The sequence below is a fragment of the Pseudopipra pipra genome, chromosome 6, assembly GCF_036250125.1.
Source record: "Pseudopipra pipra isolate bDixPip1 chromosome 6, bDixPip1.hap1, whole genome shotgun sequence".
NCBI lineage: Eukaryota > Metazoa > Chordata > Aves > Passeriformes > Pipridae > Pseudopipra > Pseudopipra pipra.
In genome coordinates this window covers 29,695,832-29,719,510 of record NC_087554.1, presented here as the reverse complement: position 1 = coordinate 29,719,510, position 23,679 = coordinate 29,695,832, and the positions used below count along the sequence as shown (strand labels likewise).

The window sequence follows — 23,679 nt, the reverse complement described above, 5'->3', positions numbered from 1 at the left end:
TACCATCATAGGAGAAACTTTCTCCTACTCATTTTATTGCCCTTCTTCAAACCCCCCTACTTTAGAGGAATTCTTTTTCAGACATTGAGCTGTACAATACACTTTATTTCAGGTAAAGTCCAGTGGCTGATAGAATACTTTGCTCATGCTATGGTCTACCATCCATTTTTTACCACAGCTGTACGTCTCTTCAGCAAGATATCTTTCTTCTGCTAGTAGTGGTAAATATTTCCTTGGTATACAAATAGATAATTTTTTTCCATTAAAACAAACAAACAACAACAACAATAAAAAGAACCAAAAGAAACCCCCCACAACCAAAGCCTAACACCCTAGATCTTCATTACAATGCAGTCTAGTTATCTTTCTTGCTTAAGTTTTTCCAAATTACATACAGGTTCCTCAGCTCCTCAAATGGACATTTCCAAGGACTTCATTCTGAACATCAACAGCAAGGACTCCTGAGGTTCCTCACCATTCAGGTCTTATTTCTGGAGACCCCTCCTTTCCATCATTGGGGTAGATAAGACAATGGCTTTGGTGCTTCTTCAGCTACTTGCTTTCAGAGGAATTTCTTTAATAAAAGAAGGAACCAACACCCTTTTGTTCTAAGGATATTCGCACCACTTTGTCATGATTCAATGCTGAACAATTAGCTCTGTCTTGTTTTAAGCATCCCAGAATAACTGTTTTCTATATTTTCACTTGACCTAATAGTTCACACTAGCTTATTATCTACTTCCATCAACATTTGGATAAATAGCTGTTCAAACCTGACCCAGGTATGAAATAAACCTAATACACACTTAAGTACACCAATATATGAATTTCAGATCTGTATCTGCTTCAGCAGAGAACAGCTATTGGCTTATCTACATCTTTAACATTACAGCTTTGGATTACAGGACAAAAATGACATGGGTCTTTCTATCATTCAATAATAAATACTTCTGACAGGTTGTTCTATCATTCAGTAATAAATAGCTCTGACTGGGTAGCTAAGTTACTGAAACAGAAAAAGAGTATCTTGTAACCTGAAAATAAATTTGGCACAGCCATCTAAGCATATCTTAGTCTTCCTTCCTATCTACATTTTGGTTGTTATGTACAAACCTTTTTCTTCCTTTCTACAGTTTACTACAGGAAAGAAGGTAACAGTTGTGGAAAGCAAGCAAGCTATTTTGAGGATTGCTCCATTATTTCAATTAAAAAAAAGGTTTGTGCAATAAATATGCTTCAATAAGCATATAGCTGTCAGTGGTGTTTCTCTTCCACTGACCTACCTCCTCAGGTCTAAAAGGATGATGTCTAATCAAGGAGCAAGGAAGTGCTAGGAGCACAGAGGAAGAGATGTAATTGATATATTTGAGTTACAGTGAAAAATTAGAAATATGAACAGCTTCACTGAGTGTGCCACAGCAAGAAATTTTATCCTGTTTTGTTACAAATCTCTCTCACAGAACACTAGTTTTTATAATAAAGTGTCAGTTTAACCTATAAGTCAAATGAGTGCCAAAGAACATTTGGAGACTGAGTGCAGTCTGACATCTAATTACACGGATTTGAGGCTCCAGTTATCAAATCTTATCTTTATCCCAAGCATACTAAAGGCACGGAAATTTATAGCAGGCAGCCTAAATCCTTTAGTTGAACTTCTCCTCCTCAAAATATATTCCAGTAGCCAAGCAAAAATAATGCTGCCAGCACATATGGTGTATTTGCTGTTAATAAAGTATGCATCTAAGAAAGGCATTCCAGCAGCCAGGTGTTTTATTTGCCAAGAATTCTGATTTTTTTATATATATATATAAAAGTTTTTTCTTTTTACATAGGAAACTTAGACACAAAGGATGCAAGAGTTTGTAAAGTTTTCAAGAGGCTGCTAAATATGTCCATGTAAAAACCATGCTCAGAAGCCAACATTCAAAAAAACATGAAGACTGAAAACACCTTCTTTGAGGCAGCTCACATCCTGACATTAACATTTGCATGAGAGGTTTCTACAGAAAAAGCTCTTATAGGGACTTCAGTTCCTGAATTGTCAGCCTCAGTGGAAGAGCTTAAACATAAAGAAAGGGGAGCAAGAATCTCCTGTTTTTCAAGTAATGACGAATCCAGAAGTACAACTTCTCCCTTCACTGGAGCCTCATTCGTTTTTCAGGTGGTCCTTTAGCAGCAGCACTCTGCTGAGCATTCTTTACAGTGTCTTTTTCCTCTGGCTTGACAGTTTCAGGGGCTGGTTCTGGTTCCTTCTTGATTTGATCCACTAAAGATGTAACAGCAAAAGAAAGTCAAACCTCTGATTTCTATTGCTAAAATACTGTTCTGAGTACATAGCAAATATTGTTGCTGTCAAAGGGGCAAAACTAATTTCAAAGGTGTAAGAATAAGCAGGGAGTAAATTCATACTTATGTGTGAAAAAGTGGAATAGATTGAAGAGAGTTCATCCGCTTCCTGTTTTGAGGTTGCTTGTGATCAACTGAAAGTCTTCAGAGGCTTTCTAGAGCTTCTAGTACCATGCAAAATTACTAAGATGCTGGACTGACTAAACTGTTTCCTCATTCACCCTTTCACCCTCCTCCTACTTTCAAAGACCACTGCCTGCATTTAGACCTTGAGGCAATCCAGTTTTACAGTGAGGGTAGGAATAGAATACACATTTTTTTCATTTTCATTCTGGCTCTCACAAAGAACTCTTATCCAGTATTTTGCACAATTAGGCAATGTCAGAATTCCAAACTACCTCAGTAGCAGCAGCAAAGATCTTACATGGCAACTGGAAAATACTGCCATATAGAGGCTATTTTTTTATATCTTGTGAGAATATTAAAGTTTTACCTGGGACAGGCTTTTCTCCGGGCTTTTGCTGTAGGAGAAGAAGAAAAAAAAAATAAAACAACACATCAAGGGAACTAAAATCATAATTTTTAACCCTTCCAACTATTCATTTTGGAATAAAATCCAGGCAATGCACTCTTACAAATATGAATTGAGGATAGAATGGATCACTAAATACACTTCAAACAAAATCCAATTAACATTTTATAACGTCAAGTTTTTCCTCTTACAACTGAAGAACACTAAAGCAAAAATATGCAGTTAGCTGGTCTTTACCACATCTGAGGAGCAAACGATTTTGTGAGATGCTGTAAACATAATTTCCTTTGCTCCCAAGCAGACCACCTGGTGGAACAAATGGCTACCAAAGACAATCAGAGGTAATCACAACAACTTTCACAGAATGCCAAGAATTCCACACTAATTAATGAGTCTTCAGAACAATGGAGCAACTAAAACAAAATATTGTGGTGACTTGATTGAGCTCACAAAGCACGAAAATGGAAGCAGCAGAAAAACCTGATAGCTGAGACCCTCTGTTATTAGATAAGGAGTTTGTATAATAAAATTCACCCTCATAGTTTCGCCTAAGCCTTAATGACCCCTGCAATTACAAAGGGGAATCCTGCACTTCAGTCAGAGCCTTCCATTTTAAATTTATTATCTAATCCATGTTACCATTGCAGAAATACAGAAAATTCCTATTCAGTTTCAACTATTCAAGTACTTATGACCGTCTTTTAATTTCTAAGTAAGTTACAGTAATATTGTGGCTTTTAAGTGTCATACCTGAACAAACCTGGGTGGAAACTTCTGTCTTAGGTCTAAAAGCAAAGCATCTACCCGTTGCCTTTGGAAAATGGAACTTGGTTCTTCTTTCTTCTTGGCTTTTGGTTTAGCTTTCTCTGCAAGTCACAGAAACATTAGAGAAAGAGGTATTAAAAATTCTTTTAGCAGCTCTTTGTTGTACAAGTTGGTATTTGACTCTCCTCTAACCTTACCACTTGACGAACTTGTTTGACTTATGAAAATGTACACTGGCCTCCAGTGGGTTGAACAGTCGCCCACTTTGTTGACACTCAGCTCACCATTTCCATGTCCCACCTATGCCTCGATGTTCCCCACCAGCACAGAAGAACAAGATTCGTTTCCTCACACAGGGAGCTCTCACTTACCCTTTAGACACTTCACCTCACCTCTACACCATCACTATGCATTGCCTCAAGCTTTTCCCTACGTTACCTTTCCTCTTCCAAAGTATGCAGGAGCAACTAGGAATCATACCTCTTTCTTCCTGATCTTTAAAATGCCACCAGTAGCCCTTGGATGGGTGATAGCGACAGTAAGACATAGCTTCTTCAAAAGCAGACTGAATTCCGTGCACTGCAGTGAGCTTTCAGGACAGGAACATATGGCAGTGTTAGAATTTAAGGAGAAAATATAATATAAATTTTTGAAAGCAGAGTTTTTAAAATTAGTGTTCTATATTCATTTTTATTCTGGGAAGGGAACTTGGGACATCTAGATTTGGACCAAGAATATAATTTAACAGGTGCTCACAAGGCATTTTCTGAAATGTTCTTCTAAACTGGCAGAGAAAAACTTGCAAAAGCAGTAGTTTATGAGACAGAAGGAATCAAAACAAACCCAAGCATGCAATTTAAAAAGAAGTACCATCACATCAGCTTAAAAATGTAAGCCTCATTTAAAAATATATATTACATTAGCTTAACATCAACATTCACATTTCAAAGCAAGCTTCACTGAATATGTATTTAGTTACTATTTCATATGTATTTGTCAAGTAATTTTTCTTTTAATTATTCAAACCTGATGCTGTTTTAGCAATTGTGTAGCTTCAGTTATTCTGATCCTTCATCCTTAAGCAATGTATCTCACTTTTTGGGCAATACTGCTCTGTCACAGGATCTTTCATTTTCATGTGGGATGCACACAATATTAACCAGGGGGGTTTGGTTTTAAGTTATTGCACTGTTACTACACATGATCTTTCCTCAAAAAAGTGAAGGAAAGATTTAAACAGTCTGGAGAAAAAACAAAAGTAAAAACAAACACAAACCAGTATACCTCAAATGCACAGAACACTTACAACTCTGGAGTTAATGACAGACCCTAAGTCAGGTGCTTGATAAATTACTCCAGCAATAATATAGTAGTCGGCCAATGGAATAACTGTGGGGAGGAAAAAAAAGGGCAAGATCGATTTAAAGCTCTGGTTTAAGACTGTGTATTTATTGCTGATTTTCAGTAGTAACAGCAGAAATTGCAATATTTATCTTATCACAAAATTTTCTCTTCTTAACCTTTTCCTTCAAGGCACTTTATTTGCAGCTTAGCCATAGACTGATAAGAAAAAAAAAAAAAACCCCAAAGTCTGTTTAACAGATAGAAGAGAATCAGCTTTAAGACTTCAAACAAATGACTGGCCTCACAAGAGTTGGGAGTTTTCAGAGCCACACCAGTAGAGTCAAGGAACTGCACTGGAAATAATCCCACTTGCCTTGGCTACCAGCATAAACCCACAACACTGTAAGATCTCATTCTTCTGGACTCAGCTTTCTCCAACTCATACAATCCTCTCGGCTAGACTTCCCAGATCAAATGGTGTTAAGCGCACACAGAGCACACCTTTCTAAATGAATAACATTTTGCCAAAAAAAGACTACCTTCCAAAGGCATTTGCTAAATCAGATTTGGAACCTCTACTAATCCAAAATTCTTGTTCATTAGAGATGCAGTGCAGAGAAACATCACAACTGCCTCCGTAAAAATCTGCCAAACATTCTTCAATTGAGCAACAATCACAATGCTATCGGCTTTGCATTCCTAAGGACTTTACCTGTGCACACCTTTGTTGCAGTTCCTCCATCTGTATTAACAATTCATCCAGTACTTGCATTTTATGAAGCTTGGACATCTGCCTAAATTAACAGTCCAAGACAGCTGGGTGCATAGTTCAGCCAGTACCCACTTATCCTCAAAAGAAAAAAAGATTCTCAGCACTTCCTTACAAGTGGAGCAAGATACAGAACAGCAGCTTTACTGTCTCAGAGCTCTGTACCAGAGCAGCCTACTTTCTTAGACAGGTTACTCTCCCTAATCATTGGATCTAAAGATCTTTCTAAAATCACTTCAAATAAGCAAAAACGTGTCTTAAAGAATTTAAAATATAAATACATGTTTTTTAAAAACACACAGAAGTCATAAGACAGGCCTGCACCAGTTGTATTTGAGTACCCTACACTAGATGTGAACTCATTAAACTTCAGTTTTCCCTCCCCATTCCCATGTCTCAAATACACTAATATTTGTACCATTACAAAATGAAACACATGGGTAACATCTGAGCTAGGGAACTGTGTGACTCAATCAAGGTACCCAGCACAAACTGTACAGTCACAGTGAGAAAAAGATGTTACCAAACAAGTCCCAGCTAAGTTCCACCAAACATACATTTGCCTTACGGCACAAGTTTGAACACACATATTGTGGAAATCCAATCTTGATCTAAAAGGTGTCAAAACCGGAAATTAAGGGTTGCATGATATTTCCATACTCACCTTCTGGAAGCTAGATTCAAAACCTTTAATAAGAAAATAACTCAAATCTACCAAAGAATCAATCATGTATGTTCTTTTTCAATATGGAACTGCAATATAAAGAGGTCATTTCCTAATATAAGCAAATAAGCAGCATTGCCAAGACAAGGCAAAGTCCCATACAAGACCAAAATGTATATGCAGAGCTTAAATCCCTAAAAAAAGAAGCTAAAAAATAATTTGCACTAACTTTGCCTTTCCTTTCTATAAAGCTTACTCTGAAATAACCTAAATTATTTTATATAAGCATGCAGTAAACAGAGAAGATAGTCCAATAGCTACTGAAATGTGACTACTTATCTGATTAATCACACACAAACAAAATCGAGGTTAAAAAGGAATAATTATGCCAGTTGCATGCAGACGGGGAAAAAAAAGCTAAGGTATTGGATTAAAATCTTGAAAAGGTCATCAGTGACCCTGTAAGGAGTGGTGCTGTAGTCACAAGATTCCATCACGATAAGAAATCAACACTCTTGCATAGCCTAACAGATAAATGTGACATGGAATGAATGCTATTACCAATGTCCCGTGGCAAAAGGTACCACGGGGCAGCACTTTCTCATTTGCTCTTCCCATTTCACCACAAGATGGCAGTCCCTGCTGCCGGCACTCCGCAGGTCACTGCTGGAGAAGTACGCCTGCCCCATCACAAAGCCTCAGACCCTTCCAGTTAGATTTAAGGCAAAGACAGAAAAGGGGAAACAGAAGTGCTTGTGTGCAAATTAGGAACTGATAAAAACGACTAACTGATCAGACTTCTCAACAGCGGGAAGAACTGAGTGACCATACCTTGTGTTGGAGATTGCCTTTGCTGCTTTCGGATAATGAAGAGAATGGGCTCTTGAGCGTGGAGAAGGATGTACTCCACTCCAACCATCTGGCTGAAAAAGATGCAACCAGAATAAGTATCTTCCTCAAAGTAAAATCTGTAGGATGTGAAGAGCAACCAAGGGGCCCAGCAGTAAACCAATGAAGTTCTGATGCTTTGGAAGCTCTTCTATATAATGTGCAGTAAATAAAGGCATAAGATTTCCTGAGTTAGCTAGCAAGCCCTAGGTGCATGTACAAAAGGAGTTATAACAACCTGACACAATATCTAAGTGGAACATACTAGCAACAAATAAATGGCAAGAAAGATAACAATCTATGATCATTGAGAATTCATTTAAACACAGCAACTAAGAATTTGTGTATGATGTGACCATCTGCATGGCTGGTGTAAAAGCCTCTCTGCAACCACAACCAAGCACAAGGGACTTTACCAATGAACTTTTAGCTCTGCTTGCACACTCCCTATCATATTATGGAGTCTTTAAATAGTTCTCAATCTTGTGCTCAGCGTAACAGATGGGGAACTGCAAAGAAAGTTAACTTGCACATCCTGCAATCTCATTACACAGCCAGATGTGATCAGTTTATTTACAACACTCACTACTCTTATTATCCATACTAAAAAGCCAGCTATTCGGAGGAATTATGTACTGATTATGGCACATAGCCAGCAGGATATGGAAACACAAACTATTCATGAACTCAAAGTATCCCCTAACATAAACCCTATTCACCACAGAAGAACATTTAACTACATTACCATTACTCAGGTTCTGTTGAGCTGGAAGGATGAGAGAAGGCAGCTTTTCTATTTCAGAGAAATATCTAAAAGGTGATTTACTGGAATCTCAAAAGATACACAGAATACTTCATGCTTAACACCTTCTTGAAATAGCACAAGAGAAAGTAGAAGACATCCAAATACAAAAAAAGCTGGATTCCCTGGCTAGTGGTGGGACTAAAAAACACAGAACAGAAGGAGGTTTCCAGCATCCTTCCATTCAACCATCAAAGTCTTTGGATGGAGGGACAAGGGACACTGCACAGGAAGCAGTTGCAAATTACAACTTACTTCAAATGGTCCAAGGTCATCCGCTGCATTTTGACGACTTCATTGTTACATGTTCGGTCATAGAATGGGTTACTTCTCTCTGAGAAATAGTCCAACACACTCCCATTGTTTAATATTGGAATCCAGGAGCTGTCAACCCAGGAAATTCCTAAGAGGTTGTCTGGGAAGATAAATCTACACTGAGTACTAAAGCAGCCAGAAACATGCAAATCCATCCAAGAGTAAATTGCCACCAGTTAATGACTATAGCAGAGAAAGGAGATGGAACGCAGCCTCACACAAACCAGTTATAATTAAAAGTGTTTCACAGAGTTCAAATAATAACTGATAACCTTTAACCTGCTGCAGTTCTCTTGGAGGTACACAAAAGAAACACAGCCTCTTTTTATGACTGCGCTTTTCTTTCCTTGACCACTAGACACCTTTGTGTCTCAAGAACGTGAGCAGGGTCTGTGTGCACATGTATGTGCTCTGTGCTGCTGGGACTTAATTGGCTCTGACACTGCATATAATACTATCATACTACATCGACTCAGCAGTATTATGGACAAGTTTACTTTCCAAACACAGCATTAGCTGAGTAGAAAGCCAATACAAAGCATGGTTCCTTTTGAAAACTACGTCTGGTACATAAGTTGAATTTACTAAACTAAGTCAGAATCAGTTATGGAGGTGAGGGTGGAGTGGAAATGATACAGTCCACACTAAATATGAACCTGATCATGTTTAAAACAATTTATTTCTTACAAAAATAGTTTCCAAGCTGTAAACTATGATACTGAAAAACAGATAGAACTCTACAGATTAAACCAAGAGTTTTCTATTGCTAAAGTCAATGTGTAAACTACTGAGTGAAACAAAATAGTGCTACTAGTAACATTTCTCATATGTTCTGTTACTAAAATATATATCATCATTATGTTTCAAAGATTGTTATTACACAGAAAAAGAAAACTGACCCCAAAAAACAACAGCAGATACAAAGATGCTGTCTTTAGGCAGATGTTTCCCAATAGTCTTGAACAAGAGATTCTATTCCTGGCTATATAATTAATCTGCCAATTTGCCTGCAGAAAATTATTTATTCCACAACTCAGTAGGTATTACAGAAATCAAAATACAGAACATTAACAATTATATAAAAAGCAAGCTTTTAAAACTAAACATATTCAATCACCTACAAGTCATTACATGCCAGCTAAATTCCTACAGATTTAGGGAAATTTGCATTAACGTCCCTGAATTTTATTATCACACTGCAGCAAAACCATATTCCTCAAGCAGACCAAAAAAAAAAACAGTGGAACAATCAGTTTTATTGTCAGCAAATCTGCTAACATTGGAGATCCATGAGGCACTTTAAAAAACACATTCAAACTCGTCCATTTTAAATTGCAGAAGCAGCAAATAGAATTTCCAAGACACAAGAAAGCAGGAAAAGACATGTATTGTTTAGATTTAAAAAAAACATAAGCGATGAGATGTCACTGAAGACTGACTGAAGAACTGAAATTCCCTCTGCACAGGAACCACTCCCTAAAAGTTCACACATTATATACTTACCCAGAACTCCCACTTTTATCATTCCGCTAAGAATATTTTACTTCTGTGCAATTCTGTGACAACTCAGCATGCTCAAGGATGACCGGATCAGTCCCAAAAATGTCAGTTCATACACTATTAGCAGCTTCTCTGAGGAACAGTTAATTAAGTAACACTACCTGCTCAGCTAATTAGGACAAATGCAGCATAAATAGCTACACATAAACCTTGTTAATCTTAGAATTGCCAGCCTAACTCTTTGGGTGGGGGAGCAGGAGGTCTAGAGGCATTCATGTTATTTCACACACACAATTCTCTCTCCTCACTATAAAAATGGAAATCTCAGTAACACAGCACTAAGATCCATTATTAAGCACTTAAGTCATGGTAACGCTGATTATTCCAAATGCCTTTCAAAGCCAAAAAAGCTTTCCTTTCAAAAAAACACACAAAATATGAAGTGCTTGCATTATTATCATAATAAATTCTCACATTATATTTCAAATACAAACTTTTCTTGTTTGTATGCTTAATAATAACTGCATTTCTCTGGGGAACGTCAGGCAAGCTTTAGATCTATCTATATATATAGCTATAATGCTGTATATAGACTGATAAATGTATCATAAAATGGAATATAGAGTTGGACTCTAAGGCTCAATTATCCATAGATGCTTAGTGCCAGTATTTACAACTGCCTTTATAACTAGCAAGATTGTTCTCTTAAACTATTGTTGGAAAAAGGGAGGAAGAATAAAACCAATCTCAAACTTGACATGCCTGTTATACTGAAAGGAGTACTGTTTATTTTGGGTATGAGAAAGGATGGTGTTCCTGCTTCCCTGTTCATTTCAAAAATAGGACATCTTGTTCAAAGCATTTCTTGTGGAATTTGCATCACAGATGCAAAAGTAAAGTGCTTGTGACAATACTGCCAATCTGTCATGAATTTCAAGACAATTTGGGAGACAAGCCAGCAAACCATAGCAAAAAAGAAGAGTAATTCACACAATGGCTTGTTCCTGGCCTTGACGGCTGGATAGCCCAACGCTAGGCTTTGACACACTAAGAGAACAGTAAAATAGCCTGATAGGGTATTGGGTTTGCATGACCAGGTTTTAGTAGGGGGGCTGCTACAGGGGTGGCTTCTGTGAGAAGCTGCCAGAAGCTTCTCCTATGTCTCACAGAGCCAATGCCAGTTGGCTCAAAGACAGACCTGTCACTGGTCAAGGCCAAGCCCATCAGCAATGTCAGTTCCACCTCTGCAATAATGTATTTAAGAAAAGGGAAAAAAGCTGCACAACAGCAATTTCAGCTGGAGAAAGGAGAGAGAAACAACTCTGCAGTCAGTGAAGAAAGAGGAGCAGGAGGTGCTTCAGGCACCAGAGCAGAGATTCCCCTGCAGCCCATGGTGCAGACAATGGTGAAGCAGGCTGTTCCCATGGAGCCCATGGAGAACCACAGCGCAGCAGAGATCCACATGCAGCCCCTAGAGGATCCCACACCAGAGCAGGTAAGATGAGGCTGCAACCCCATGGGAAGCCATCACTGGAGCAGGCTCCTGGCAGGACCTGTGGTGCCATGGAGAGAGGAGCCCAAGACTGGAGCAGGTTTGCTGGCAGGACTTATGACCCTGTGGAGGACCCACACTGGAGCACCTCCTTCCCAATGCCAAGTGCAATACAAGCCATGCCAAGCAGCCCCATGAGTTGCCAGGCCCTGCAGAGCTGGCAGATCCTGTCCACCTCCCAAAGCTGGCCCAGAGGACAGGGCAGGTCAGAGGCCATGCTCTCTGTGACAATGCACAGTTGCTTCAGTCCCTTGGGGGGTGATGTCCATCCTGACCCAGCCCTGGGGGCTGCAAAGGTCTTGGTCATTTTGGAAAAGTGAGGGATCATCCGTGTAACCAAGCTACTCATCCTGCATAGGAAGTACTTAAAAACTGTAAGCAGGTTGGTTTAAGTGCAGAATATTAATCTGCATTATTAATTCCACCAATTTAAGAGAACAAGATGGATTAAACAAAATTCATTGCTGACCTGTATTTTAGGTCGCACATGGTCCAATTTCAAAAATTTGTGGAGATAAAACTTTCTCAGCCTCTTTGATTGCCAAAAATACGGTTGGTTTTAGTGTCAGCAATATCTACTTTGAATTTAAATGATATTCCCACATTATGGTGGGCCCAAAGGCATAAGGTAAAATTATACCAACAATTCCATTTTTCAGAGGTGCAAAATTTTGGATTTTTCACTGCTGGTTTTGATGTATGATGCACAGAAAACTGGGATGCCTTTTTATAGGTAGATCCATCGATCATCCAGCATTCTACTTTAATTCCTAACCCTTCTTCTTGAATTCAGGGAATATTAATATCAGCTTCAGCCTTACCTGACCCCATTCATTTTTCAAATATATAACCAAAGTGGCTAGGCTTAAATCTGTTTTACTGGAATGTAGCACCCTTTGTAAACTGTTTCACTGACTGATAACCCTAACTGGGGAGTTATGAAGGCTATATGAAATACCTTTTAACTGTGACAGAAAAAAGAACTGTATTAAAGATGGTGAAAGGAGAGCAACAGGCAGGGGGGCTGGGCTCTGAAAGGGCTCCCACCTTTGGCCTGAACCAATGTGCTCTTTATAGGCAGGAAGGGTCAACTAGAAGATGCAAATGTTATGACACCAGAGAATTTCTGACAATGAGGGAAGGGGACGGAGGAAAATACCAGGGCACCCCCAGCAGGTCTCCTAGTTCCAGTACAAGCAGGGAATGAAACAATAGATTTCTGATTGACAGCAGAGCCACATAATCAGTAATAACTAACTGCAAGGGCCTGCTAAGTAAAGTTATGATACTGATTATTGGAGCAATGGGAAAAAGAGCTTTACTGCCATTCTTGACACTCATGGAGTGTCCAGTTGGACTAAACTGACCCACAAGTTTCTATATCCAGGATGTCATCTTCCACTGTTGTTGAGCTAAATGGACAAATAACTTTTTTGGAGAACTCTGTACAGCTATACATCTCATAGGAAAAGGCATAGAAAGCTCAAATCTGTTTACCGTGAACCAGACTTGAGAGGAACACGAAAATGTCACCCTGGATGCAGTACTGAAGGCTGCTTAGAGACTGTCAATCTGAATTTAACACCAATAAAGAAGCCTCGTTCTAAGGAGTATAGGCTGCTACAGAGTTTAAGAGCAATAAATCAAATACCTCAACTCTGTGTGTGGATGGGCTTCTTGCACAATGGGTGAAAGAACCCGTTTTGTGACAACAACAGTGGAGAAGTTCAAGGAGGACAGTCCTCCATGGGAGGGATGCCACAACGGAGCAGGGCAAGAGTGTGAGGAGTCCTCCCACTGAGGAGGATGGAGCAGCAGTGACAGCATGTCTGAACTGATCACAACCCCATTCCCTGTCCCTCTTTGCTGCTCAGGGGAGAGGAGGTAGAGAATTTGAGAGTAAAGTTAAGCCCAGGAAGAACAGAGGGTAGAGGGGAGATTTTGTTTTGTTTCTCATTATCCTCCTCTGATTTGATTTAATTAATCTGATTCAATTAATTTTCCCACATTGAGTCAGGTATGCCCATGACAGTAACTCATGACAGGTGAGTGATCTCTCCCTGTCCTGCTCTCGACCCACAAGCCTTTCATTTTATTTTCTCTCCCCTGTCCTGTTGAGGACAAGAGTGACAGAGTGGCTTTGGTGGGCACCTGCCATCCAGCGAGGGTTAACCCACAGCAGACAGCTTAAAAACAGAAGTATGCCTCAAAATCTACTTAATATATTAAATCATGTCAGATAAAAGACTCTGAGGGAGCTTAAATGATCTGGATTAAGACAGAAGATCCTCACACCAGCTAATAACTTAACACAGTGCTCCTCCATTAGATGTCCAAATAATTCCTTCCTGTAATCTCAAATAAGGTAGTCAGAAAAACACAGAGGACTACACATATCATTAAGAATTTAAAGAAAAAAGGAGAAAACCTCTGTGGCATTATCAAAATTGATTCTTCACAAGCTTTCCCTAAATATCTGCTCTTGATCACTGAGACTCCACCACAAAGGCTTCTGATGTGATTCCAATAAGTCACCCTTATAAAGAAAAATAATTTCCTTTCTCTTGCCTTCTCAACCCCCAATTCCTCTCTCAAAGTTCAAATTCTTCACAGTAATGTAACTTATATTTTGATTACAACATAAACCTTCTTTAATACTTTATTAAAATATCACCCCTTCTTCAAAACATTATCTCTTCTTTCCTTGTAACCCTGAATTCTCACAGAAATGTTTCTCGTTCTCAGTTACTTCAGCTTGCTTTCTGGTCTTCCTAACATCTGGCCTCCCTCATAACATCCACCTGAAATGCTTTTAAGATTATCAGCCTCACTCCTTCCTCTGGTCTCATGCAAGTCTCACACATATGCCCGCGTTTCCTACTTCTCTCCACACTTCAGAGCTGAAACTCTCTTTTTTTAGCTATTCCCTTACGTCACCATCTCACCCCAGGACCTGCTTATCCCACCTGTAAAGGCAGAGCCTACCAAAGGGAGGCTTGCTTTGCCCAGGTGACCCTCAGCACACCCTCCTAGCCCGCTGCATATCCCGGAAAACTGTTTTTTTTTGGGCAGCTTTTCATCTCACCGCACGGATGCATTAGCAACGCTACTTGTGCGCAGTTTCCAAGGACCGTCGCACCATCACACCGACCCCTTCCTCAAGTCGCCCCGCCGCGCTGTGCCCCGCGGAGGGGCCCCGCTGTGCCCCGAGGAGGGCGCTCCCCGCCCGCGGGCGGAGGTGGGCGCAGGGCGGCGGGCAGGGCCCCCCGGAGCCGCGGGGAGCCCGGGCCTACCTCGGATGTCCACAGCCGCCATGGCCGCGCCGCGCACTTCCGGGGCGGGGCGGCCGCAGGAAGCGGCTTTGAAGCGGGGAGGCGGCGCCGGCGGGACAGGGGGGTGGGGTGGGAGAAGGTTCCTGATCCCGGGGCCGAGTTGCTGGACAGGGAAGCACCCGCTCGAAGAGCAGTCGTTTTCACCTGATCTTGGCTCTCTGGTAGTTGCCGGTCACTTTCAGAGTAAAAGAGATGCGGGCTGCAGGTTTGCTGCTCGGCATCACAGTCATCCTGGTTGAATTGGCTGGGGTATCTCTGATTTAGTTTGCCATGTGGGAATAATGTGGGATGTTTGAGATCACACTATCAGAATACTGCGTGGTTCCTGCCCTGAGGTTTGGTCCTTGGCATTTTGGCTCTTAAGTGATACCATTGGTCATTTACAGGGTGAAGAACAACATTCAGTGAGTGGAAGAATATACATGCACTAAAGATTAACGAGCTTTTTATTTCGATTGACAACTACAATCTATCAATCTGCTGTATACAGCGTCCAATACCCTTGTGTCATGCTAGCATAGCTCCAGGCACTCATCTTGCCCGAGCCTTTGCAGAGGCTGCCGAGATCAGCCCTTCCTTCGCTGGCAGCAGCAGGGTCTAAGTGAGTCTGGAGGTTATCAGCTCGCTAATGGCACGTAATGGTAATTAGTGATGGATTTTCTTCCCCTTCTGTTAGAGATCTGTGTGAATGAAGTACACAAGTACTTTAGTGTGTATAAAGTACAGGAAAGGGATATTATTATTGTATGAGAGCAATCAAAAAGTTAGACCAAACCAGAGCTGATGCTGCTTATTTGCTCTTTATTCAGTCCTTTCATACCAATGCATTAGCAGACAAACATTATGTTGCAAACCCATATATTCTTCCCCCCCGGCTCTCCACCCCCAAGGTTTCCTGTCTCATTCAATATGTTAGAGTCACTATCTGACTTGCGAATATTCTGGGCTTATTTTCTGTGAAGGAGAGCTGCCTGAAGGACACTTGTTTTATGTGTTTCAGGTGATGAAAGATGTGAAGGTACCAAGTGAAGGTTACAGAAAGTGACAAGATCAGGCAGAATAATGCTGCTTTGGAAAACTGGACTTTAGTCATGCCAGTGATATAGTCATTACATTACATTAATGAAGTTTTTTTCAACCTAACGTGGTGTATAGATGCGCTGAGCCTTTGTTGCAAATACAGTAATGGTCATGCTTTGTCTGTTCTGTAAGTCTCTCCACACTGAGAAGTTAAGTTCTCTGAAATCTCTCACACTTTAATCACCCAAAATAAGATTTTTGAAATCTCAGTACCTCAAGGCTGTATCTCTAAAAGAGAGGTGATGACATGCTCCTTAGTTCTGAGTGGTTCATGAAAATAAATTTAATAATGTCTGCAAAAATATGAGGCTGGAGTGGTAAGTATCCTGAGAAAAACGATCTTCTCTTCAAAAACGATTTGCTTATTGTGCAAAAAATAAGTAAAAAAGATTGAACAGTGGAAAAAAACTACTGAACAGAAGAGCACTTTTCAATTGTAGCACTGAATTCAGAAGAAAGCTATGAAAACACAGGACTCGGTAGTCTTTAATGGCACAAATACAGTAAAAATTGAATCTAACCTTAATTTTTCAATTTTACGATTCCTGAGTGCTCATTTTCGTTACCGAGATAATATTCTGTGAAATATACTTTTCCATGGGGTAATTCACATGCATGTACACTGCATATCCCCATGCACTAGGCAGCTGCTACTTGTCAGCAGTTTGAACCTTTGCCAAACACATCTCTCTGGTGTTATCCTCACCAGAGCATTTCCAAATAATACTATGATAGGTTGCCATTCTAAACCAAATACTTTAATATCCCTGTCATGAACAATCCTCCTGAAGGGCAAAAATGCCAAACGACATAACAGCCACCCTTCTGGAGAATCTCTGACGCCCTGTCTCATTCTATTTTTGTGCAAACCATTTCTCTTCAGTAGCAAATAGGAACTCAACCTCTATTTTAATTATTCATATTGTCCGTCTTTCCTACTGACTCTGCACCTCTCCAGAGCAAGTATGTCTTTGGATGAGTGAGGGGATGAAAAGTAAAGATTTCTGGATGGGAAATAATGGGGTTTGATGGCTTACGATAAATTTTCAATTACATGGTGAGACTAGCCAAAGCACTGCTGGAAAGAACTGTTCATCTGGTAACATTTTCACCTTCTGCTATAGCATAAAAGGCTAGGGCTTTTTCACTCGACTCCCTCTAAAGGGAGAGTCCTAATGAGCATTGCGGTTCTGTCCTTCTCAGCAGGAGGTGTGGATTACAGATGGAGAGCTAATGAAAGCTATCAGATAAAATGAGGAATTTATGCACACTGCTTTCGATGTCAAAGAAAGGCACCTTAAGCAATGAATACTTAGACATATTCATTCCATTTGTGTACTTAAGAATTCATAAAATACTTGGATAAAAACTGACACCTTTTCATGGCTCGGTATTTGGATGTCATTTAGCATCACCCTCCCCCAGTGGAATTATTCTGTGTATTTCTCTGGTCAGAGTTAATGAGGAATCTCATTCTACTGTGCCCCCCTCTACACATATATATATATAACAGAAGAGACTGTCTGTAATTTACAATGTTCATTATCTCCAGTGGATGCAGGATTGGTAATCCTATGTGCTCCAAACCACATTATGGGCATAGCTGGAAGATTACCAAGGAGTCCCTTTATAGTCTCAAATAAACACAGCTAAATTGAGAAGGCTACATCTAAAAAGGGACGGAAAACCATCTCTGTGTACATCTCTAGCAGTCTGCAGGGACTGAACAATAATTTAGCTATATGCCATCAAGTGAAAAGTATTGTGTATGTATCCTTATCATTATACTCTGGGCAGTTTCCAAAACATATTAGAGGCTGCTGAAGAAGATCATCACAGCACTTTGGATTCTGCCAACCTGCATTTGAACTCACAGATTAGTAGTAAGAAGCTCCAAGTCCCATTCTGTGTTCTACTACATCTAGTTCTGCAGTGAAGCACAAGGGAAATTTAAATTCCTATGCTAATAAAAAATTGCTGGGCTTGAATTAGTTATGAAATGAGCAATTTGCTACTGTTTTTTTATAGTAAATAGAAATGGGAAAATATTCTTTTAAATCCTTATCCTGTAAGGAAAGACATAAAAAAATAAACAAACCAGTGACAGAAACTTATGGGCAAATGCTGAAATCACAAAATTGGAAGGGAGGGAAAGGGAATGTTTGAGTGGGCTACCATGAGTTCATCCCCCGCATTTTGTTTTAACAGTTTTGCTGGTGAAGTTTCTTTCTTTCCACCCAGAAAACAATCACATGGCCAGTGTCTTCAGATGGCATTACACGTGCAGTCATTTACAGAATAGCTTCCAGTAGGCCTCAAAAGCCATCATTGAATTGTGCTTTAGAAACCCATAGCACAGCCAAATTGCAAAATTCTGGTTTTTAAATCCTTAATCAGGCACTTTTGCTGACTTCAAAGTCTGTTAATTTCTCCTTTCGCTCAGTGCATCTGCGTGTACTTTTCCTTTTCCTGAGATGCTGTTTTCTGCACATTTTTTATAAATACTGCTAATCACATGCATTGACTAAAAAAAAATAGCCAGGCTTGTAAGTTCTTTTTTTCTCCTGGAAAAATGCCACTGGAAAGATCTAACTAAAGTGGCTGCAAAGATGACCGCAGCTGGTGCTCTTCTCAAAACTGGATCCCCCCTCATTGCTCTTGGCTCTGGGCTGCAAAGAGTAGAAAAGCTGGGAGACACTGAAAAGAGTGATGCTCCTGGCATCCTCAGATCATTTTAAAACATCTCATTGTTTTTTATTACTATATTTTGCTTTATTATATATTATTTATATAATAAATAATATATAATTTTAATATATATAATATATAATATATATTATATTATATATATTATGTATATAATATATATAATATATATATTATAATATATATTATATAATATATATTATATATTATATATATTTATAATTACTATATTATTGCTTTATTACAGTCTCCTGTTTGAAGGGATGGAGAAAGAAAAGATGAAACCCTGCTAACAGTCTAAAAGCTTCCTGAAAACAATTAATCTCCCAATGAACCCCTAAAGGCTATCTGTCAAGAAGTTAATAAAGATGAAATGTCAGGATGCCACATGGCTGCTAACAACTGCAGGCAGGAGGGGAAATGAGCTTTCCAAGCAAAGAAGCACCAGCTATGTCATCCTGCATATGATCACGTATTAAAACCACACTGAAACTCCAGATGATGACTTTTGTGTCTCTGCAGACATCTCTGACCTTAGCAACTCTGCTGCTGCATTGGCATTAACAGCACAAAAGCCCATGACAAAGAAGGATGCAGGAACTACAATCTGCAGGTGTTGGATAATCCAGAGGGGACTGGTAGGAGAAACAGAAGCTGCCCCATGTCCCAAGAGCTGCACAGGTCAGACACAGGCCAATGTCCAGCAAGAGGCAAACTGAGCTGTCAGACAACCTTGGAGTATGGCCTCCATCCAATACGGCTCTACTTGTCTGTATTTGTTTGCTGGATTAGGAGTCAACCAATGTTTTATTTCCTCCCAGTTTTCGAAGGGCAGATCAGAGCCCTGGAGCAGAGCCCTGGCCCTACTCACTGCCAATGAGCAAACAGTGTCTGCTGACAGCCCAGGCTTGCCCTGAACAGAGAGGGGGAGAAGTGCAAAGCAGTCTTCTCACCATGCACCCTCATTATTGCACAAGCCTAATAATCTAATATTCCCAATCTCTGAACTGCACTACAGACAGCATTTGAAGGACATCTCTAAGTAAGCTTTGATCCCTCCCAGTGGGAGGATGCAAAACATGGGCAGGATGACCAGATCAGGAAGCTGAAAAAAACAATTTCAATGCTTCAGGATTGCAGAGAGCTACAAAATCCTGCAAGCAGCACTGGTGGCAGAACATTCATGAAACCCTCTTAGCATTTTCTCTGCTTCAACAGCCTCAGGCCTCATACTGTTTAAAAGGATTCTATTTCTCTTCAGGGAAGAATTTTCATATCTGCTCCATTCATTTAGTCACATATGTTTTTCCCCTGCACCTTCTGTCTACCTAAAATAGATATCCTCACCTACTATGAGATCTTAGTGTACACACTTCATCACTGTCTCAGGTACCTAATGGGCCAGGCAGGTCCTTGATTGGAGCCCTTCTTCCCTGCTCTCCTTTTACATTATTTTTTACTGGTGTTGGTTGCCTGGTAACTCTAACACCTTTGCTTCCTAAAGAGGAATTTTACAGTACCAACAGGTACTGAAAAAAACCACATTATTTCCATCCCAGCTGCTATTTCCTTTTTCATCTGTGCCTCCACACTACGCAAAGTTGAAGTCAGACAAATTGCCCAAGCGTTGACCCCAGGAAATAGCCACATAGCCAGGGCTGCTCATCCCTGGGACCAGAGCAAGCGGGAATTAGTGCTAACATCTGAGCTAAGCTAAGGTGGGGAACCTGGCCTATTTGCTGGGCCTGTGAAAAATGATCTATTCAAAGTGTTCCTTCTGTGCTGGGTAATACTGCATTGTCAAAGGTTATTTGCAAGGTAATTGGACACTTTTGGACAGAGGAAAGGTCAAGTTTGGTAGAGGTGACATAAGTTTATAGGGGCCTTTCATCTCAACAGCTTAGTCTGAACAAGGTATTTCCAGACGGGGGATTTCCTCAGTCACTGTAAATGTGGTTGAGAAGGTGTGGATTCCTCTTCCTTTCCATTCAGAAGTGGCTGCAGAGAGTGTCATTATAGGCTTCACCTTCTTGCTCTATAGCCTCTAAACTGCAAGGTCCTCTATGGGGTAGGAATCTACTAGTGAATCAGTGTCCAGCATGGGCTCTGGGTTCTGCACTTTATAGAGAAATCTCATTCTCAGGAATATCCATTACTTCTTCTGCAGGAGTAAGAAAATTCTTAGCACAGGTTGCATTAAAAAATTATGGGTTTTCCTACCCAAATACAGTTTGTCTTATACTTGGCTTCAGTATGGTCCCCAAGAAGCAAGGTTGATCCCTTGTGTATCAGAACAATATCAGCCCATCATATTGGTCCTGCATTCTGCATCATCAGAGACTGAGATCAGTCTTGCTGTGCCACTTCACAGAATCTTACAGAGACTGTACTTGTGACCCTGAACTCACAATGTACAAAGCTGGAAACAATGCAGCTTAGCAGGAGGACACTGTCCAGGACATTTTTGGACATGAGAGGAACCCTCCATTTGCAGACATTCTCTCAACCACATCGGCCAAGAGTGGGCCAGTTAGGAATATTTTACACCAGGCTTTGATAGGAAAGAGTAGGTTAAATTAATTAGGTTCACATCACAGAGATTCAGCGTCTGCTCCAAACGATGACGAACCTGCACTGATACCAGAGCTTCATCTGTATAATGGAAAGCATCACAGCACCCTTCTGCTTTGCAGATCATACTGAAGTCAGTAGGTATGTGGCAACTTACAGAACATGCTGGGATAGTTGCATGTCCAGCAAAGAACTAGTCATGTTTTTCTATCAGTGCAATGGAGAGTGGAGCCAGGGCGCTTACGGATTAGCAAGCAAATTATTTTATTTGATCATTCCCCCTACTCTCATCTCCCCAGTGTTTTAAATATCCCTTTTGTTGAACAGGAAAAAATTAGAATAGCTAGGCAGGAGATACATGAACATATCTGATCTACTGGAGTGTAGCCAAACCAGCAGCATCAGGCATGTGTTTCTATAGTACTTAGCAGAGTGGGGCTCCACTGGGAGTCAGAAGCATGATGATGCAGTGATAAATAATGATAATAGGAACATCAGGACATGAATACAGACAAGCTAGATGTGCTACAAATCTGTCAAAAATTATTGACATTTACCATCAGCATCCACCACGTGACCTTCATAGCTTGATTCTGTGCCATGAAGTGTAGACTGTTGTTCGAGGGAAAAAAATGGTAAGGCAGGGCAACAGGGCTGTTTCTCCAGGACAGGCTTCCCCAGTATGGTACAAATCATCAGCAAAGTGTTTCATTCACATATAGAGCACTGAATCTGTAAAATATGTATTTCTGCCCAGCAGGAAATGTCCTCATGTAATCAGCTTGGGCTCTGTACTGAAAAAGGACATCATGAGCCTTACTGAGCTGTACAGTCTCACACAGCCATACAGCCCCAAAATAATCCTTGTTTAGTGTCTGACACTTTACCAAATCTCTCAATCATGTTAATTTTTTTTTTATTATTCCAAGTTATAACAAGATTTGGATTTAAGGAAGGGTAAGTTATATTAGTTTCCTTGTCTTTGTAAATTCTTTATCAGGCCTGCAGTAAAATCAGTATCCTTCAGACTTTAGCTCCAGGATGACTGGAGTATATTTTCCGTCTATATTATCTATCTATTCAACTCACTGTTGTTCCTTCCTAAAAGGGAAGGTTGAGCAGAGAGAAACATTATGTGGCTAATGACTTACTAGCCTTTGAGATGAAACTTTGGACTCTATTCTGGGCAGAATAATTGATCGCTTCAAACTGATTCTCGGGTGAGTATCAAGGATACAGAAGAAGTAGCCTGAATTTTTGTATTGCTCATGGGTTTTCTACTTTCTCATCTATACTGCTTTTTTGGCAGATCAAATGTCTCCTCTGTCGAACATTTACATAAGTGGACATGGAAAGCTTTATTTATCCTGTATTTCTTTTCTATATGAATCTCATTTGTTAAAATGCATATGTTTATCCATTTTATAGTCCTTTTAATCAAATTTATCAGTACATTTTACAAAATAAAGAATATATTAAATGTTGCAAATTCTTGAGTCTCACCGCAATAATCTCAGGTAATGGAAGTCAGAATACATTGACATTCCCATTTGTGAATACCAAGCTTCCAAAGCCTGACTGCCTTTCAGTGCTGATGGAGTGGAAGTGACTATATAAGGCATTTGTTTTCCAGACTGTAACTCATCTCCCATACCCATTTTCAATGCAACAGCTTGTCTCAATGACTCCAGAATCCAGTCCTTTTTAGAAGCTGTTTCTCATTTCTGTAACCCTGAGGCCTCAGTCAGTTGAGCAGATAAAGACTGGATTTATGAGTGCGAGTGTATGTCAGAAAATCACCTCTAAAACAGAAGAAAAAAAAATTATCAGTGAAACTACAGAGGTGTTCCTACTTATCCAGTCCACACATATAAACCTTTATATAAAATATTTGCTATTATATAAAAGTGACCTGTTTGCTTTCAATTTATAGATGACTGTGGTGTTATACAATGATCTGTTTTGTAACATGAACATGACACTAGGTGATTTTATAAATTTTTATATTCCTTAATGCAGCTCAAATATCTCATTTCAGCATCTATATTAATTTTAAAGCACTCTTAAGGCATATGGTAAATAATTAAAAGCTAATTTCTAAGTATTGTGTCCATGCCTGTCTTCTCTTCATTCCCTCATCCAATAGGAAAATGCTAAAAACACATCATACATTTACAAGATGGCTTGAAAAATACACTGATACTGGTTCTAATCACCAACCCCCTAGAAGAGGTGTAGCTGAGAAGCCTCATCCCACCAGGAGGTGCTGCAGGACACGGCAGGGGGGCGGGTCATTGGGAAACGTGGGAGAGACTCAGGGGAGAGAGGTGGGAAGGTAATTAGGCTGAGATGATCGAAGATGTTGTTAAGAAGTTGGACCACCTATCCTGGATCACATTCCCAAAGGTTAATGCCCTGGCATGCCACAGGGGTCAGTCCCTGAAATCAAAAGCTTTGAGACCCCTGTGCTGCTCACGAGCATGCATTCCCCCATTTTGTGTTATCAGCTGATG

General features: G+C 40.1%; 2 protein-coding genes and 1 long non-coding RNA gene across 5 annotated transcripts in view; 1 reads left to right on the top strand and 2 right to left on the bottom strand.

Annotated features, from left to right (window-relative positions):
* Positions 1-84: 84 nt before the first annotated feature.
* On the bottom strand, positions 85-14,817 carry MED6 (mediator complex subunit 6). Of its 2 annotated transcripts, none has more exons than XM_064658270.1 (8): positions 14,771-14,817; positions 8,366-8,525; positions 7,252-7,343; positions 4,950-5,032; positions 4,124-4,232; positions 3,629-3,744; positions 2,840-2,867; positions 85-2,266 (listed from the first exon to the last, which is right to left on the bottom strand). In XM_064658270.1, exons 1-8 carry the CDS (start codon positions 14,790-14,792, stop codon positions 2,136-2,138), a joined length of 741 nt encoding a protein of 246 aa, XP_064514340.1. In that variant the 5' UTR covers positions 14,793-14,817; the 3' UTR covers positions 85-2,135. The 2 variants fall into 2 exon arrangements, with proteins under 2 accessions (XP_064514340.1, XP_064514341.1); XM_064658271.1 differs by lacking the exon at positions 14,771-14,817 and adding an exon at positions 14,563-14,702.
* Positions 14,818-14,855: 38 nt separating this feature from the next.
* LOC135415863 (uncharacterized) lies at positions 14,856-16,193 on the top strand. 2 transcript variants are annotated; one of them, XR_010431312.1, is made up of 2 exons: positions 14,856-14,970; positions 15,810-16,193. It is a non-coding gene; the product is annotated as an uncharacterized LOC135415863 (long non-coding RNA). The 2 variants fall into 2 exon arrangements; XR_010431311.1 differs by having other exon boundaries at positions 15,196-16,193.
* Positions 15,238-23,679, bottom strand: part of MAP3K9 (mitogen-activated protein kinase kinase kinase 9) — a 129,654-nt gene continuing 121,212 nt past the window's right edge. Inside the window, exon 12 of the transcript XR_010431310.1 lies at positions 15,238-15,489. The gene's annotated coding sequence lies outside the window, so the exon portion shown is untranslated. The remainder of the gene's footprint in view (positions 15,490-23,679) is intronic.